General features: G+C 41.4%; 3 protein-coding genes across 4 annotated transcripts; 1 reads left to right on the top strand and 2 right to left on the bottom strand.

Moving 5' to 3' along the window:
- Positions 1–164: 164 nt before the first annotated feature.
- LRRC42 (leucine rich repeat containing 42) lies at positions 165–6,702 on the bottom strand. The gene is made up of 8 exons (XM_067001182.1): positions 6,566–6,702; positions 5,529–6,016; positions 3,220–3,351; positions 2,014–2,132; positions 1,510–1,598; positions 1,316–1,429; positions 1,067–1,151; positions 165–659 (listed from the first exon to the last, which is right to left on the bottom strand). Exons 2-8 carry the CDS (start codon positions 5,999–6,001, stop codon positions 403–405), a joined length of 1,269 nt encoding a protein of 422 aa, XP_066857283.1. The 5' UTR covers positions 6,002–6,016; positions 6,566–6,702; the 3' UTR covers positions 165–402.
- Positions 6,703–6,771: 69 nt separating this feature from the next.
- Positions 6,772–10,188, top strand: IFT25 (intraflagellar transport 25). The gene is made up of 5 exons (XM_013176357.3): positions 6,772–7,010; positions 7,232–7,338; positions 8,019–8,087; positions 9,429–9,472; positions 9,969–10,188. Exons 1-5 carry the CDS (start codon positions 6,913–6,915, stop codon positions 10,074–10,076), a joined length of 426 nt encoding a protein of 141 aa, XP_013031811.1. The 5' UTR covers positions 6,772–6,912; the 3' UTR covers positions 10,077–10,188.
- A 642-nt stretch (positions 10,189–10,830) lies between these two features.
- DIO1 (iodothyronine deiodinase 1) lies at positions 10,831–15,841 on the bottom strand. 2 transcript variants are annotated; one of them, XM_013176358.3, is made up of 4 exons: positions 15,143–15,841; positions 13,403–13,546; positions 11,985–12,184; positions 10,831–11,501 (listed from the first exon to the last, which is right to left on the bottom strand). In XM_013176358.3, the coding sequence occupies exons 1-4, from the start codon at positions 15,471–15,473 to the stop codon at positions 11,436–11,438; spliced, it is 741 nt and encodes a 246-aa protein (XP_013031812.2). In that variant the 5' UTR covers positions 15,474–15,841; the 3' UTR covers positions 10,831–11,435. The 2 variants fall into 2 exon arrangements, with proteins under 2 accessions (XP_013031812.2, XP_066857284.1); XM_067001183.1 differs by having other exon boundaries at positions 10,831–12,184.
- Between the last annotated feature and the right edge of the window lie 492 nt (positions 15,842–16,333).

The raw sequence follows: 16,333 nt of genomic DNA, 5'->3' as shown, positions 1-16,333 counted from the left end.
GCTTCTGTACTAGCAGCACTGTTAAAGGCCCACTGCACTTGACAAGCACAGCGCAGCTTTACTTCCAATAAGTTGCAATCATTATTAGTCTTTGGCTCCTGAGGAGACAAAAGATGAGAAGGGACAGGACCAGTATTTTTGTGAACGATATCTACGTCAGAAGATTTAGTTAAGGATGACAACAAAAACTTTATTTGAAAAAAATTATGTATTGAAAATATACAGTAGTAACATCACCCTCCTCCTGGACTCTAGCCTTCCCCTCCCCAAGCCTACGATAACACAACCATATCACAGCAACCAGCTTTAACAATACTGGTCTGCTTTGTTACTCCCTCTGAACGCGTCTAAAATCCGTTGTCAGCAAAAAAACAACAAACAAAAGACTCGTTTCTTTCTGACTCAGTAGGTATTTAACAAATCCCAGTCCTCCACTGTGAGGCACAGATGCTTCTGTTTGGAAGTCCTTTCTCTCTCTTGTTCAGCCAAAGCTCTTTTTTTATTGTTCTTTGATTCATGGCTGCCTGCAACCTCCTTTTTCAAAGGTGAATGGCAATTTTGAACCTTTTCCTTATAAAACTGCAAGTTTCCAGATGCTTTGGTTTCGGTCTCCACCAACTTGCATTTGACTGCTTCCTCTATTCTGCGTGTCTTGCCATCTACAGGGGGGAAAACAAAAAGTTCAGAGTTGGGGAAAAACAGAATAATGACTTAAAATGCACACGTGTGTTGCAAACTGTTTTGGCCAAGCAAACCTGGAAATACTGTCTGTTTTGCTGAAACATACATAGGGGAAATGAACAATTTTGGACTCAGGATTTTAAGGAGAAAACTCAGTTATCAGATGTTGCCCTAAGCCTGTCGTCATGCTGAATTTTAAGAAAGTTATCCAGCAGTCTAACAAATACGTAAAAAAAAAAACACAAAAAACCTCCCACCACATTGTAAAGCAGTTGCGCAAATGGCTGAAATTGCACATCTGAGATGCTATTTGTACTACAAAAATGCATGAAAATATTCCTCCTAGATAACAATTAAATAATGTGGTCTCTATTCAATTACGTACAGAAGTGTTGAGCTGCTGTTCTGGATCTCAAGTCTTCTTGTGGCTTGACAGCCTCCATAACTGCCTGCTCCCACTGCAAGACCGTCTGAAAGAAGATTTGAGGGAGTTAAAAATATTTCTTGTAAAGTTTACAGAAACGTCAACAGAAACAACTCTATCCCTTATTATTTCCTATCCAGTGATCTAATACCTCATAGGTATTATATGAGAACCATTTCTAGAAAGTAAAATAGACTTAAAAACCCATACCTGCTCTGCCCATCCCTCTGTTTTGCAGTTACTATGATCAAATTCTTTCAGAGGCACTTCTGAGTGAACCAAGCCTATCTGCATTTGGATTCGTTTAATGACGGCATTAACATCCTAGTGAAAAGGGAAATAAAGAAGTCAGAGGGAAAGAACATTTGGTTATACTTGTCCATTAAACTTAGAAGCTCTTTTACCTTGAGACCTGTCCCAGAAATATCCAAACAGTTCAACTTCTTGAAACAAAGAAGGTATCCAATTCCCACATCTGTGATTTTAGGGTTACCTGTAAGGTCAGGTAAAGTTAGTTAAGTTGCAAGATGTGGAAGAAGATAGTCAGAATACCAAGAAATTATTTGTTCCAAAAGCTAATACTCGAACAAGGGATGTTTTGGCCTGTTTTTTTGTAGGATGACTCATGTTTGGAAATTGAGCCAAATGTGGTATTTTTCCTCTAATGGTCAAAATATGAGTTTTACAATATTAATTCCCATACTATTAAAGATATTTATGTAAGTAGCAAGTAGCTGAGACTTACAGGTAGGACCTGCACCTTGTGGAAAGTTGGTGGTCAAACCTGGGGCTGGGTACTAGGCTCACAGGAATTGTAAAATTATTTGTATCCCTTCAATATTAAATAGGAAAAATATCAAAAAAAAAAAAGACAGTTTGCTTCTAATATTATACCATGAAGCACTTACAAGACAAGTCTAATACCAGAAGATTCTCAAGTCCCTTTTTCAATACTCGTACTGGTGCTGTCATTCTGCGAAGGCCCGCATCTGATAAAGCGTTGTCTTTCAGGAGAAGCCTTTTTACACTGGAAGGAGAAATATAAAACAATCATTTACAGTCACTTTATTTAGACAGTTTTGCAGAATATCTTAAAACTCTATGCAGAAAGTCTGGGCTCATCTTGTGCCAACCCTTCAGCCTACTGAAGGGTAATAAAAACTTTTTATTAACATTAATAAAAAGTAGCAAGAAAGAATCCTGGGTTGGTAGGACTGACAAATGTTTTTATATTCCTTCTGCTAGCTCAACAGAAGCACTTATTTGACCAGTTATTCACGGAACTCCAGTGACAAACTTGTCCTAGAGCACAAGCATTTGCTAACAGAGACAAGGAGGTTCTTTATAAACTGAAGTTATTTAAATCAAGGCTGCCAATCTCAACTTCACTCAAAACTGAAGAGAAAAATGCTTGGCAAAATGGGAGAGGACAGATTTGGTACGAGATACAGCAATGAATTTTAAGTAAACAATGAGGTCTTATTAACACAGATGAACTCAGGGAAAACGTAACATTACAACATTTTTCAAAGTGCTTCGAAAACAAAATCTCATCTCGAAATGCATCAAAGTATCAAAGTTTTATATAAACATAATATCCCGTAGTTAACAGCTACTCTGCCTACTGTTTTCCCTATTTTTCTACTTTTCAATCTTCAGTATCAAACATAAAATTTATTTTCCAAAGTATTAATTAACTAAACATCAACCTAGTGCTTGCACAAATCTCCATCTGGTATACTGGTTTAGTTAAAAATTTGTCTGATAAAAGTTATCCTTTAAAGAAGGAAATAAAAGTGTAAAGCAGTTACAAATGATAAGATGCATTTTTTTTACCTGCCCAATGCAAATTATAAAAATACATGAGAAGCAAATTATCTCGCACATTTATAATACCTTTGAGATTCAGTGTGTCCTTTAGAGCACATTCTTTTTGTACAATAAATTCTGTATTTTGTTTACTTCAAGAACAGGTTTTATCAACAACCAAAATCTTCAAACTTATACGCTACTGCCTGTGAAATTTTTCTTTAAAGTCACAACTTGACTCTTTGAGCTCCTTAGTGATAGGAAAAGAAAATGTCATCTCTAGATACATGTCAAGCAATTAATACCTAGACAGAGCCTCTTTAGTGAGGTGTTCTAAAAGTTCATGTTCATCTCCGAGTTTACAACAGGAAAGATCCAAACACGTCAGATCCCGGAAAGACTTAATTTCTTCTAGTTTTTCAGAGACAAGCAGGTATCTGTAAAGAACAAAAAAAGCTATCAGTGTTCAGGGCACATAAGACGGGTCCTCAAGTATTCTCAAGAGTCACAAGCATAAGGCAGTTATTTCTCATATGTATCTGTGTAGAAACTGACAGAAATTGGCCAGCTGTTGTAATTATCGTTTTTACACTGCATTCTGCACACAACACATCTGAATCCCCAGCCTTCTCCTTGAATAAATATCATGGTTTGGTTATGACACAAAATAATGGACTAACGATTACAACCTCAATTTGCAAACATCATTATTAGGGGCCTGTTTACAGATTATTACTGTATTATTTCAGAATAATGTAGAATATATTACTTCAAATCAGAGTCACAAATTGCTCTTCCTTAGTATCTAGGTAGCGCGGAGACAAACCAACATTCGCCCAGGTTTCAAATCTATTCTGAATGCATGAGCATAGCTTGCCAAATGGTAAAATTTTACTTTCCACATGTGTAAATACAATACTTCACTAGAGACGTTGCCCAGCTCGCTAGACTGAGTCCAACAAGATGCCTGCAGGACCCTGGACTCCAACTGGAGTTGTGACTACACCCCAGGCAGTGGTTACTCAGTGGGTTATTTTTTTTGAGCTGTGTTGGTTCCCTGATCCGATTCACTCTGCAGCCATGCAAACATCTGTGCTGGAACTATTCAGTAGGAGGTTTAGAGGTAGGAATGCACTGAAGAATGGCATGCATGAATATGCAGTAACACCCTGCTTGCACGTAGCAGTTACTACCTTACCCCCATCTCCCTTGCATTTGCGGCTTATTCCACAGCAACACAACCCCTGAATTCACTAATCTCTCCTGAGTTTACCTCATAGTCCCCACGGCAAGACAATCTCTGAGGATAACATCTTCAGTGCTGAAATGAGGTGTGTTTACTAATTTCATTCCTCAATGAATGCCTTCTTACCCATGGAAGTATGAGCACCTTCTTAGTGCAAGTATACCTACCAAACTACCCCACCAAATCCCTTTGCCACACAATTCAGTTTTGTGGAAGGCAATATATGCAGTCAGAGTGTGAAACAACTCTCGATAGAGCATTGTAGCTCTGAAGGTTTGTGAAGAGTGGGCTCTTTTATAAACACAATTAATCAAAAAATGCCTTAGTATCTTACTTCCTGGATTTCAGAGACTTGATACTTAACGAAGCTTTCTGTAACAGCAAACTATGCCAGAGGTAACTTCATTTCTGAATTAAGCTCATAAAAAGTATCTGTACTAAAAATAAAGAGGGAGTAGGTTTAAGGGATAAAACAAAGGATAATTGACCTCTGATCAAACATTCCTACTGTGCTCAAAACACCCTTGGCACTTCAGATGAATATGCCTGTACTTTGATTTTAAACTGGATAAACCATCTCTTTTAAAGCGTATAGACGGAAGATAGTCTCATTACAGTACTTGGAAAGACTTCAGTAGGAGCAAAGCTTTAAAAGCACATTCAGTTTTAAGGCTGGTGAGGCTCTCTTGTAGAGAAAGAAAACGTGAACATTGAGAAGGTGGAAAAAAAAAAAGCTTTATTCTAATCAGAACCTCATTAAGGTATGTTCAGTATGGGGATAGGAACCACAATTACCGCTAAGGTAAAACCTGCCTGACTTCAAAGGCTCTCTCACCTACAAGACTCTGTCTTCTGCTCAGCACCCAAAATGAAACAGGATAAAAAATGAAATGAGTTAAAAACTTATAGTAAATAATCCCAGATGGTCTGCAAGGGTGTATTTTAATGTACAGTCAGCTAGGCATGTTGAAATGCTTGTAAGTACAATTACAAAAATGACCCAAGAAATACCTGAGATGGCATTACACATGGACTGTTATGCAAATACTGATTAGTATTGTTAAAAAACAGTTGCAAGTTTAATCCTTCAAATAAAATCCCCTGTTAGTTAGCATGGATGTATTCTATTACCTGTATTGCCTTGTATCTTAGTGTGAAACCAGCAGCTGTGGGCTGTACTTGTTAGGAAAGGAATGGTACGAAAGGAAACAAGCAGCACAGTAAGACAAGGCTCAAGTCAGTTGACTAAAAATAGGTGGTGCTATAAGGCCTAAATTTTTTGAAAAGTTACTTTTGAGAGAAAGTAAGGGGAAAAATAAGCATGCTAGCAAAAAGCACTAGGAGATGTTTGTTACTGAATGCACTTACCTATTCCGCAGACATAACGAACATAGCACCAAATTGCCATATGCTTCAGTAAACTTCTGTAGAGCTCTCAGTCCTGTAACTGGTTCTGTGAACTTTTGTCTTGCTTCTGCAGCTGAAAAGAGCTTTTCAGCAATCTGCTCTGGGAAACCAATCAACGAGTCAATGTGATCAACATTGTCAGAAATGTACCCCAGCACTAGGCTGAAGAGGGACTTGGCCGAGTATCGGAGGTTCCCCTCCTTGGTATACGTGAAGATGAAATGATCGGTCCTCTGCCTCCTTGCCCTATCGTCCTCCCTGTTCATACAAAGCTCCACAGAAAATCCTCTGGAGAACAGCCTGAAAGGTCTTGCTTTGGGAGTGACATTCTGTACGCCGCCCGCACCCTGGTTTACCACGTGCAGCTTCCCATTTTCACGCACGTATATTGGCCCGGTATCCAGACAGCTTTCTGAGCGGAGCCAGCACGACATTCCCCTCGCCCAGTCCTGCAAAAACAAACCGAAGACAGGTAAAGCACGACTTGGAAAAGACCCCAAGCCCCGTCAGCAATCCTGGGTGCCCTGAGTGCACGTTGTCACGTAACCCCGCGGCGCCAGGAGGGCCGGGCTGCCTCCACCAGGGCCGTGCGCTGTCTGCCATCAGACCACAGACACTGGGCACGGGGGGGCTGAACCCAGGGATGGCGAAGGGGAGCCGGGGTGTGACGGGGGGGGGGGCCGCAGCTGGGCCCTGGCTGTGCTGCAGGAAGGGGGAAAGAAGAGGAGGAGGAGGCGGGTAAATGGCTGACCGCAGCAGGGCAGCCAAGCCCGCCGGAGGGGCTCCCTCCCGGCTCCCAGAGAAGGGGAGAAGGGTGGGCAGGGCAGGGGAGCCCCAGCCGGCACCGAGGTCTCCGCGGGGGGCTCTGCTTTGCGCCATGCCCCCAGCTCCGGAGCCCGCCGCGGAGGTGGCTGAGGAGGGCTGGGGCTCGACCCCTTCCCTGCCCGGCAGGAGCGGGGCTGAGGGGCCCGGGCCCGGGGGGCGCTGCCCGCACCTACCTGCCCCGCCGGGGCCGCCCCGCCGCGCCGTCAGCCGGGGCCGCGCTCGCCGCTCCCATCCCGCAGCGCCGGCGGCAGCAGGCGGGGCCGCGCCGGGGGCGGGCAGCGGGAGGGGACCGGGGCTGGGAGCGGGGCGCTGAGGGGAAGCGGCTCCGGGGTGGGCTCCGCGGGGAGGCACCGCCGCCGTTTCCCCGGTACCCCCCCCTTCCCCCACCCCACGGGGGTCCCGCTGCCGCCGCCCGCTGCGGCACCGGCTCGCCCGGCCACAGCCGCGGTGCTCCGGGGCGTCGCCGCTGCCCGGTACCGGCGGCACCGGGCTCGGCCTTCCCCTCCGCTCCCGGCCCGCGATGGGGGCCGCCGACTGGTGCCGGAGCTCGGCGGGCGCTGCCCTCGTCCTCGCCACCTCCAGCGACCCGGAGCACCCCGCCGAGAACATGGCGGACGGGTGAGGGCGGCGAGGGGCCGTGAGGGGGTCCCCTGGCACCACGGTGCCTCTCGGAGCTGAAATACTTTCTGCTCCCCCAACACAAACTAAAATGCCCCCCCCCCCCCCAATAATGATGGCCTCGCATTCTTTCTTTATTTTTAAATCTTCTTTCAAGGCAGCTATAAATAGCCGTGGGTGGTTTTCTTTTTTTTTTTTTTTTTGTCCTGCTTTCTCTACAGAAGTTCTGAAACGTTCTGGACGACGACAGGAATGTTCCCGCAGGAATTCATTATTGGTTTTCCTAAATGTGTAAAAATCAGCAAAGTCGCAATCCAGTGTTATTTGGGTAAGGCTTCGTGTATTGCAGTATACGGTACAGATTATTCAAAATGTATTCACTTACATGCGCATTCTCTCAGTAGCCTCGTATTTTTAAGTAGTCGCTTTTAGCATGTTAATAAAGGTACAGCTAAACAAAACATTTGTCTTGCATGTCCAAAGTTTTTCATAAATACATCAGCAAAAGATGGCCAATCTGCCCCAGCTGCGGTTGTTATTGTGTTCTCATAGCAACCTTGTATTGGTCTTATAGTTAACTTCTGTAGTACAGTGGTGGCTGATCTTATGATCTGATTTATGGACAGAACTGCAATGCTTACTGTTTTAATGATTTATTTTTAATACTGATTTTTATAATCGTGTATGACAACACTGAATTTTATTTTCTAAAATAGAGTGAGGGAAAATGTGAGCTGTAAGACCAAAAGGACTGTTCTGAGGTGAGAGCATGGGTACGTTAGCTTGACCGTCAGCAGAGGCTGCACAACACAACTGAAAACTTGTCCTTGTTTGTCCAACCTGAAGCAGGAGTGTGGTGGTTTTATTGCAATCCAAGGCCCTAAGCTAGAGGAGCAGTGAATTAGTTAATACTGATAAGATGCTTTGTAGATGGAAAGTGGTGCAGTAAATATCATTTTCAATAAAATGCAGAATTTATGTTGATATTTTAAACGCTATGTATTTTAGTGCGGACCTTGAGGATTGAAAGAAGCATATCTAAAGACCCAGTAGATTTTGAACAGTGCGTTGAAAAAGGTGAGATTCTGAATCTGAAGTGGATGGGATTTTGTGGGAGTGATGTTGATCTGTGCATTTGCTGATTCACTTATTTCAAAGTTTTGAATAACAAAGCTTTTTTTAGGCAAACTAGGGAGGATTCCAATTGACTTTTATTGTTACTATGTATAGAGATAACTAAACAAAAATAAAAACCTTGATTAGGAAGTTCTATTTCTTTCTTTTTTTCTCCCCTAGAAAACTAACTTAGTAACACTAGGATGTGTACCCTGGCATGTTGTATCCTTGCATGTATCTGAGAACAAGACTAGTCACATTGTCAGGCCTTGGTAGAGCCGTGTGACCTAGATTTCTTCATATAATTTCAGTTAGTATTGGTTAGTTTTGGTTTTTTTTAATTTCACAGGAATCCCTGTTTTCCTGCAAAAATTCCATGTGATGTTCTTCTATGGAGTAATTTTCACAGTAATGCATTTAGATTTTGACCATAGTTGCCTGAAAAATTTCAGTGGTGCACCTTCTGGAGAGAGCTATCACCTCTAGCATAAATATCAAATTTTTGGAGTTGCCCATTGGTTTCTTTGAACATCGAGTGAGAACATGGACATGTTGGAAAATAACCAGGTTTCCTGTCATGTAGCCTGGTGCTGTATAGCACCATTTTCTCAACTTGAAAACCGCATTTTCAGATGGATAATGATAAACAAATACACCAGGAAACAATACATTTTCTTCTAATGTTAAATCTTAATTTTATGCCTTTCACTAAGTTTGCATAGTGTGTAAAAATTATGCTTATAAAATTGAGCTTAGATTTTATATAGGTTCTACTGAGACGTACAGATAAAACCATCCTTTTTATCACTGGTGCACTCTGTATTTTTTCAGTGAGTCATTTTAACTCCATGTCTGTTGAGTATTCAGGTCTGGCTTGATGATTATGTTATTAGACATTTGTTTAATAGACACGTTTAAATAAAGTTTATGAACACTGATGTTCTGATTAGCTGTTTGGAGATGTAAAATGATGTAGAAGGGCTCAGGCACTACTTGTACACCCTCTTTTGTTCCAAAAATTAAAATAAGACTTACATAGTATAATAGAGTGCCATTTCCTGCATTATTATGTTTTTTAATGCCCCTTGGGTGATGTTTTATAAAGCAGTGTAATGAGTTATATTTTTACACTGGGATATTGCAAAGTGTATTTGTTCTCTTAAATAACCTTGTAAAGAACAATTTCTGTATGTTGTGCAAGTTCATGCTCCTTAAACTCTCATGAACTCTGACATCCAGTGAAATTTTTTCACAGCATTGCAGACCGTTACTCATTATTTGCTGAAAATATGTATTTTCTAGATTTGCAACACACAGAAGGACAGCTTCAAATGGAAGAATTTCCAGTGAGTATTCACAGGATACACCAGCAGTGCTTCAAGGAACAGGATGTCTAGACTAACTGGGTAGAAACCATGAAAAATCAAAACATTTTTATTTATAATTATTGCTAACTCAGCATTAGATACAGGAATTTGTAGATCATGATACAAGACTGCACTTTCCTGCTGCTCCTCTGTAGACTGTGGTATGAAGTTGCATCTGACTACTGCTCCTAACTGTGTGAAAGAGCTCCTTCCAGAAGGATGGTGGTCTTTCCTCCCTGAATTGTTGTGAAGGCTGCAGTCAATATTCAGGGGTGGGGAGGGACAACCGTTTTTAATTGCTCTCTTCTAAAGAATCTCTGAAGCTGGCTAAATTTTTTAGAACACCATGATTTATGTGTAATTTGAAAACAGACATAGGAACACAGGTTCTTCTAACAAACTTCTGCAAATGGTTTGATAGTTATGTTACTACAGAGACTAAAATAAGCTTTTTTTTTTTTTTTCTCTTCTACAGCTTCCTGATTTCCCAGCCACTTACTTGCGGTTCATCATCAAGTCTGCCTTTGATCATTTTGTATCAGTGCACAGGGTGATGGCAGAGGGCACAGCAGAAAATACTTAAGTCCAGCTTAAATTTGTACCTTTTTTTTTTCCTTTTTGTATTATATTTTGATATCCGTATTGCAGGGAATATTTATTATTAAAACTTTGTATTAAAGCGTTTTTTGAAGATACAGATGTAGTGTGTATTCACCACTAGTTTAATGTAAGTAATGCAGTTAATTGGTAAGCAACCGCATAGATACTTTTGCCAGGGGCTTGTGTAACATTAGTTTTATAAATACATAACCAGAGTTCTGTTTGGACAGGAAATTGCAGAAATCCATTGAAAGCATGAACGCCTGTGGTGCATGACTGAGAAGTGTGCAGCTTCCACTCAGCTCAGCTAGAGCGGACACCTCTGAAAAAAGTCAGGACATGTCCAGTTGGTTCATTAACAGAATTAAGAATCTGTGCTTAGATGTCCTTAATTATAGTAACAGCTTTCTAGCTTTTTAATCTCGAGTGTTATCGAGAATACTTGAACATAGCTAAGTCCATTTAAATCATTGTGTTTAGGTCGGGCTCTCTTAATATATGAATTAAAACCCAGTTTCCTGTGAGATGTTTCCCTTGCACCCTGAGTTGAATAGAAGAAAATGTGAAATACTTAAATGGGAGGCATTACTTCTTACTCTCAAAGAAGTTCTTCAAAAGTTCTAAAATTGGAAACCTCATTAACTCAAAAGAAACTGTGCAAGAATAATAGGATGTATATAAACTTCGACTAATGCTTATAAATAACCGGTGGGGAAAAAGAAGCTGGAGTCATACGATGCTCTGACAGTGTTTTAATAATTGCAGATCGATCCTTTGTTTCTATAAATATTTTCTAAAATCAGGTCACAGCTGTCTGTGCTTTAAGCTATGACTGTCATAACAAATATTAATAGAAACAAATGTTAATAGAGATTGTCTTATTCACAAGCCTTCTGAAGTCTGTGGAAGGGAACATTTAAGAAAATCGGATGCGTACAAGAGAAACTTATTAATGTGAAATTGGTTGTTTTGCATGCCAGTCGACTTTTGCAAATGTCACCACCCCTGAGGTTTATCCTGCATGATATTTCTTAGGAATGTAAATGTCGATATCCAATCCTAATAGCTCAGCTACTGTTCGTTACTGCTTGTGGTGTAAGTGCAGTAAGACACTACAAAGCGATAGACGAGGTTGTACCGATGAGACTTGAAAACCTCCAGACAAATAAATGATGAACCACACTGTAAATGCTCTTTAGATGCACATGTTACTCTCTCCCTAGGTGTTCTGTTATTTTTAAATTGTCTTTCTTTTAATTTTAACAGTTATGTCCATGAAAACTTATTCATTGAGCTTTTTTACCCAGCTAGTCTTTACTCTGAAGTCCTCTTCTTTCTTTTTCTATTTCAGTTTTTCCAGGATGGTGCGTATTTCCTGGGGGTGATAGTTCCAAGGCCCCACTCCTCCCTGCAAAGGCAATAAAATTATACAGTAATGCTCAAATACACAGAGCAGAAGTCCTTTAGAGCACAGCAGTTAAATCAGAGCTGTGGGTAGGTGTGCTTGGGTTTCTTTTGCTTGGCAGCTGTCGCATGGGAGATGGTGTGTGCACAGGTCACACCCCGCTGTGTAGCTGGGGCAGGGCCAATGCTGGGATCCTGGAGCTGGGGAGTGTTCCTGGATCTCACAGCTTAGATGTAGCTAGGTTTTCTAATGAGCCATGGGATAAATATTTGAGCAGGACTGAGGTGTACATCAAATATGTACGCCGTAATGGCCCAGACTGGTTTTACTGCAAGTCCTTTTCTTTTTTTTTTTCTACAGTTACAGTGGATTGCGAAATTAGCAACTATGAAATAGAATGAAATACTCACATAAAATGTAAAACATTCTTATTTTAAAAATTGAGAATCTCAATGTATTGTGCCCAATATTGTTGATGGGTTTTACCTTGTAGATAACCTTCCCCTCTTGAAGTAGATACAGTCTTTCTGGCAGCGCAGCATATTTCGAACTGCTGAGGTTTTCCATAGTGTCTAAAACCACTGGACATAAAGGATTATTTTTCTGAAGAAATTGTGCTGCAATTTTCCGATCTTCAAGGCTTCTGTGATTTTTAATAACGATATTGTTTTTAAAAGCCCATCCATCTGAAACAAATGAGAAAGGTATTTAGCAAGGGACATTTTGAGTAGACAGTTGGGGTGGAGATGTACTGCGTGTCATGTACCAAAACTGTGTTAAAAGAATATTGCAATTTACTCCTAAAATTAATGAAATTAAGGTCCCCTTTAGAGTAGGAGAACACTACAGCTTTGCAAATAAGTAATCACATGGTGTTTTGTTTGTTTGTTTGTTTTCCCACTTTAATTTGAACAAACTGCATTTCTTCCTTGCCCTGGATTCAGAAATACTTGATGTATTTTAGCTGAATTTTTCCCACATAAATCAAGCTTGGAAGGATACCAGGTGTGGGAGATGCATCCCATCCGGATAAAGTTTGCCAAAATTATTGGTGCAGAGAAGGAGATTTTTAAATTACAAGCTGATTATCAGCTGTTAGCTGATACCTGTTCATTTAGCAGTCTCAGCAGTAGTGTTGTTCATTCAGCTTGACTCTACTCATTAAGCCTATAAAATTAATTTTAGATCTGATGACTGAAATATACGAGAGAGGAGGCCCCTCCTTGGTTTTTAGAAATATGCAAATAATCATTTGCATATAACTTCCTTGGAAAGGGGAAACAAGTAAAAGATTTTGGTGGCTTGGCTGTCTGTTTCTCAAGAACTGTAAGTGATGTAATGTTAGAAAACTTGAAAACTGTAAACGTTGCATTTTAGAAAACCACCTTAACCTGGGGATAGAAATCTCTGCCAACATGTTACTTAGTCCAGTGTAGATAAAAGAGTGTGTGCAGTTTGTTTGCTATTTTTTAATTAAAGTCTGCATCCTGTTCTTGACACGTTAAAAATGATTTACAAAAACTATACTGTTTTGTTTTTAAAACACTTAAGACATGCTGTCAACCTTTGTTCTGTGAAACACTCTTTTCATTTTTGTTCATATTTTTCAAAAGGAGCTGTACTACAACTGGGAGGAAGTTTTGCAAAGATTTAACTATGTGCTTCACTTCACAGAGATAAGCATCTTCAACAGGAGTATTTCAGTGTGAAGTCAGGTGTGTGAGTCAAATCGTTGGAGAATCAGGGATGCAAACTGGTGCCTAGATTCGGTGTTGCCACTTTTGATTTTAGGAAGATTTCTTTCTCATTTGTAGTTACTTCCTTTGCCAAAATGTTTTTCTTTCTTAAAGGAATGATACATATCTGAAGTTCTGGCGGGCATTAATATGATGTTTGTACGGTACCTGCTGCGTGAGCTTCTTCGATGTAGATGATAAGGAAATCTGCTATGGAGCTGAAATCTTTGACGAGCTTGTTGAACTCATCAAATTTTAACATGAATGAAGGTCAGGTGCAACTTCCAAAATTCAGGATTAAAGGTCGGTTACCTAGAAGAAAAGCAGGGGACACTGTGGTGGTGGGAGGGAGGCCGGAAGTGAATTAATACACTGAAGTGAGCCTCTGCCACGCGGTTTCCTGGGTGACAGTGGTTAAGCCACTTTGTGGACAGCTTTCTTCCTAGGACATAAAAATTGGCAGCAGAACGTCTGTATCACCAAGTTCCTGTACAAAACAAGCATAAAGATGCTTTCTGTTCCTTAGCCTGGCACTGACCAGCGCAGGGTCCAACAGTGAGCTTAACCGAGGAGGGTCCTCTCTGTGCAAAGCCCGGTGAAGGCAGAAGGTACCCTACAGATACATGTCTTGCGTCCTCCCCATGAGAGCCATTTCTCAAGTCACCAGCATTTTGGGATAGTGTGCTGCTCTAAAATGGATATACAGCATGTAGTGCCTGGCAGCCTCCCTGAGATCTTTCATACTAAGGACTTTGAAAAGTATTAAGCATGATCGTTTGCAAGGTTTTTCAACAGACAGTCATTCAGAAATGGACATCTAAGCACAGATTCTTAATTCTGTTGAACCAACTGGACATGTCCTGACTTTTTTCAGGTGTCAGCTCTAGCTGAGCCGAGTGGAAGCTGCAGAATTCTCAGTCATGCACCACGGATGTTCATGCTTTCCATGTATTTCTGCAATTTCATGTCCAAACAGAACTTTGGTTATGCATTTATTAAACCAATGTTACACAAGCCCCTGGTGAAAGTATCTGTGCAGTTGCTTACAGATTAACACAGTGTGTACCCACGTGTTTGCATCTGCATAACCGATTGCAAGGCCGCAGTTTAAGAGAACTTGCAGGATTTTTAGTCCATGGCCATGCTAAATTATTTCAAGTGTGTTCAGGATCTTCCTTCTGGCTGGGCTTAGCTTCAAAAAGTGCTGCTAGCATATTTTGCATCTTAAAGAATCTAATTGGGGGGGTACCTTTCTGTAGTTATTGTGTATCTCTATTTGAATTGTGCAACCCTATTTTATATATAAATATGTAGAGAAAGAGAAGGATTTAATGCCTCCCGTGGGGACAGACACTGCTGCTTAATGATTAATTCCACGTTCTACAGAGATCTCAGTGGGAGGTAGCGGACAAAGTACAAAGCAACTTCTTTTCCTTCTGCCTCATTTCTAGCTGCTTTAAAACTGCAAAAACACTGTGTGCTTTCTAGTTTCTAGGATCTATTCTGGCTTTCGGAGCTGGCATGGGACTCTCTGTATGTACAGGGAATGACAGCCAATGGTCGTGACTCACTGCACCCGGTTCTGACTCTGGATCTTTTCTCTCTAAAACAAATTATCACTTTTGCTGTCAAAAGGAGGTTATTTCCAGACAGAGCCAGCTTTTGCAAGAGGTTCATAAGCTTACTGGCGTGCAGGGATGCTGTATCCAGGACAATAAGCAGGTTATTTTAGAAAATCAAGAGGCAGACAGGTGGCATGAGAGCTCACAAGACAGCAGAGCAGGCTGGCGGCGTTCATTTGATGGGAAAGATGCAGCACGTTCCCTGATTGTCCCTATCCCCTTGCAGCCTCTTGTCCTCACCTACCCTTTTAGCACACCCAAACCATTTACTAGGATGATTACTGACCTCGCATGAAGTCGAAGAGGAGCCGGACGTCCCCCTGGGAAGTCACCACTGGCGTGTTGGGAGCAGGCCGACCCTCGTAGGCTTCGTCCTCCAGCCTCTTCCACTTCACCTTCAGCACGAAGAGTAAATACTGGAAGCTGAAAAAGGTCGGGCCCCAGTTTTCGTAGCTGAACTTCGGGTTCTGGTTCATTCTGCTCTTCTCGCCTTGTTTTAGGATGTGTCTTTTCATGGTGTTGGGGAACAGCACCATGAGTGTTTTGCCGACAACAACGCTCGCAGTAACGTGCAGAAGAATTAAGATTTTCTGTAGCAGCAGCCTGATGCTGAACATCGTGCTGGAGGTGAGGGCTTCCGATGGGAACGCAGCGAGACAGCAGGGGCAAAGGTAGCGAGGTGGGGAGGAAAGGCATCCACGTGGCCCAGTTCATTTTGGCCCAATTTCTGCAGGCCTTGCCCCCCTTCACCTCCCCGTGGACTCCACGCGCCTGGGGGCAAGGAGCCCACCCACTGCGCTCCTCCGCCCGCGCCAGGGCAGAGTTCTAACGCCGACTGCACGGCTGCAAGGCTTTTTTTGGATAAATTGCGTGCGTTAGTAAGGAGCGGGGCCACATCGGGATGTTTTCCCAGATTAAAAGCAAGAATTAGGTTAACGGTGCCCCGGGGCTGGGCCTGTCAGCGCTGAGGCGCTCAAACCCACGCGTTTAGGCTCGGGAGCCGCCAACATCTACAACGGGGGCTTTGGAAGTGATGTGGCTGATGGCGTTGGGGTAGCGTGGCGCGTGCTGTGTCCTCTGTGCTCCTCTGCCATGCACCGGGGCTCGTCACGCAGGCTGGGAGGACGCCCAGAAAAGTATTTTATAGTAAAAGTATTTTATATATATAAAAGTATTATATATATAATAATGTAAATATGTTTCATATATATACATGCGTATACATATAAAATATATGTACACACATATATGTATATGTATAGATATCAAAATTATTTTATATATATTTGTGTGTGTTTTATATACATGTGTGTATTTTATATAAATAAAATGTATATGTATATATGTGTGTATATTTATTTAAAATAGACATAAAATATGTGTATTTTATATATATCACATATAATGTATTTTTATATATACTTTTAAATACGTATATCTTACTATATATATTTATATATAAAATACACATTGCATT

This window comes from Anser cygnoides, chromosome 8 (assembly GCF_040182565.1).
Source record: "Anser cygnoides isolate HZ-2024a breed goose chromosome 8, Taihu_goose_T2T_genome, whole genome shotgun sequence".
NCBI classification, from domain to species: Eukaryota; Metazoa; Chordata; class Aves; order Anseriformes; family Anatidae; genus Anser; species Anser cygnoides.
Note: the sequence above shows the minus strand (reverse complement) of the source record. Positions and strands in the feature narration are given on the sequence as shown.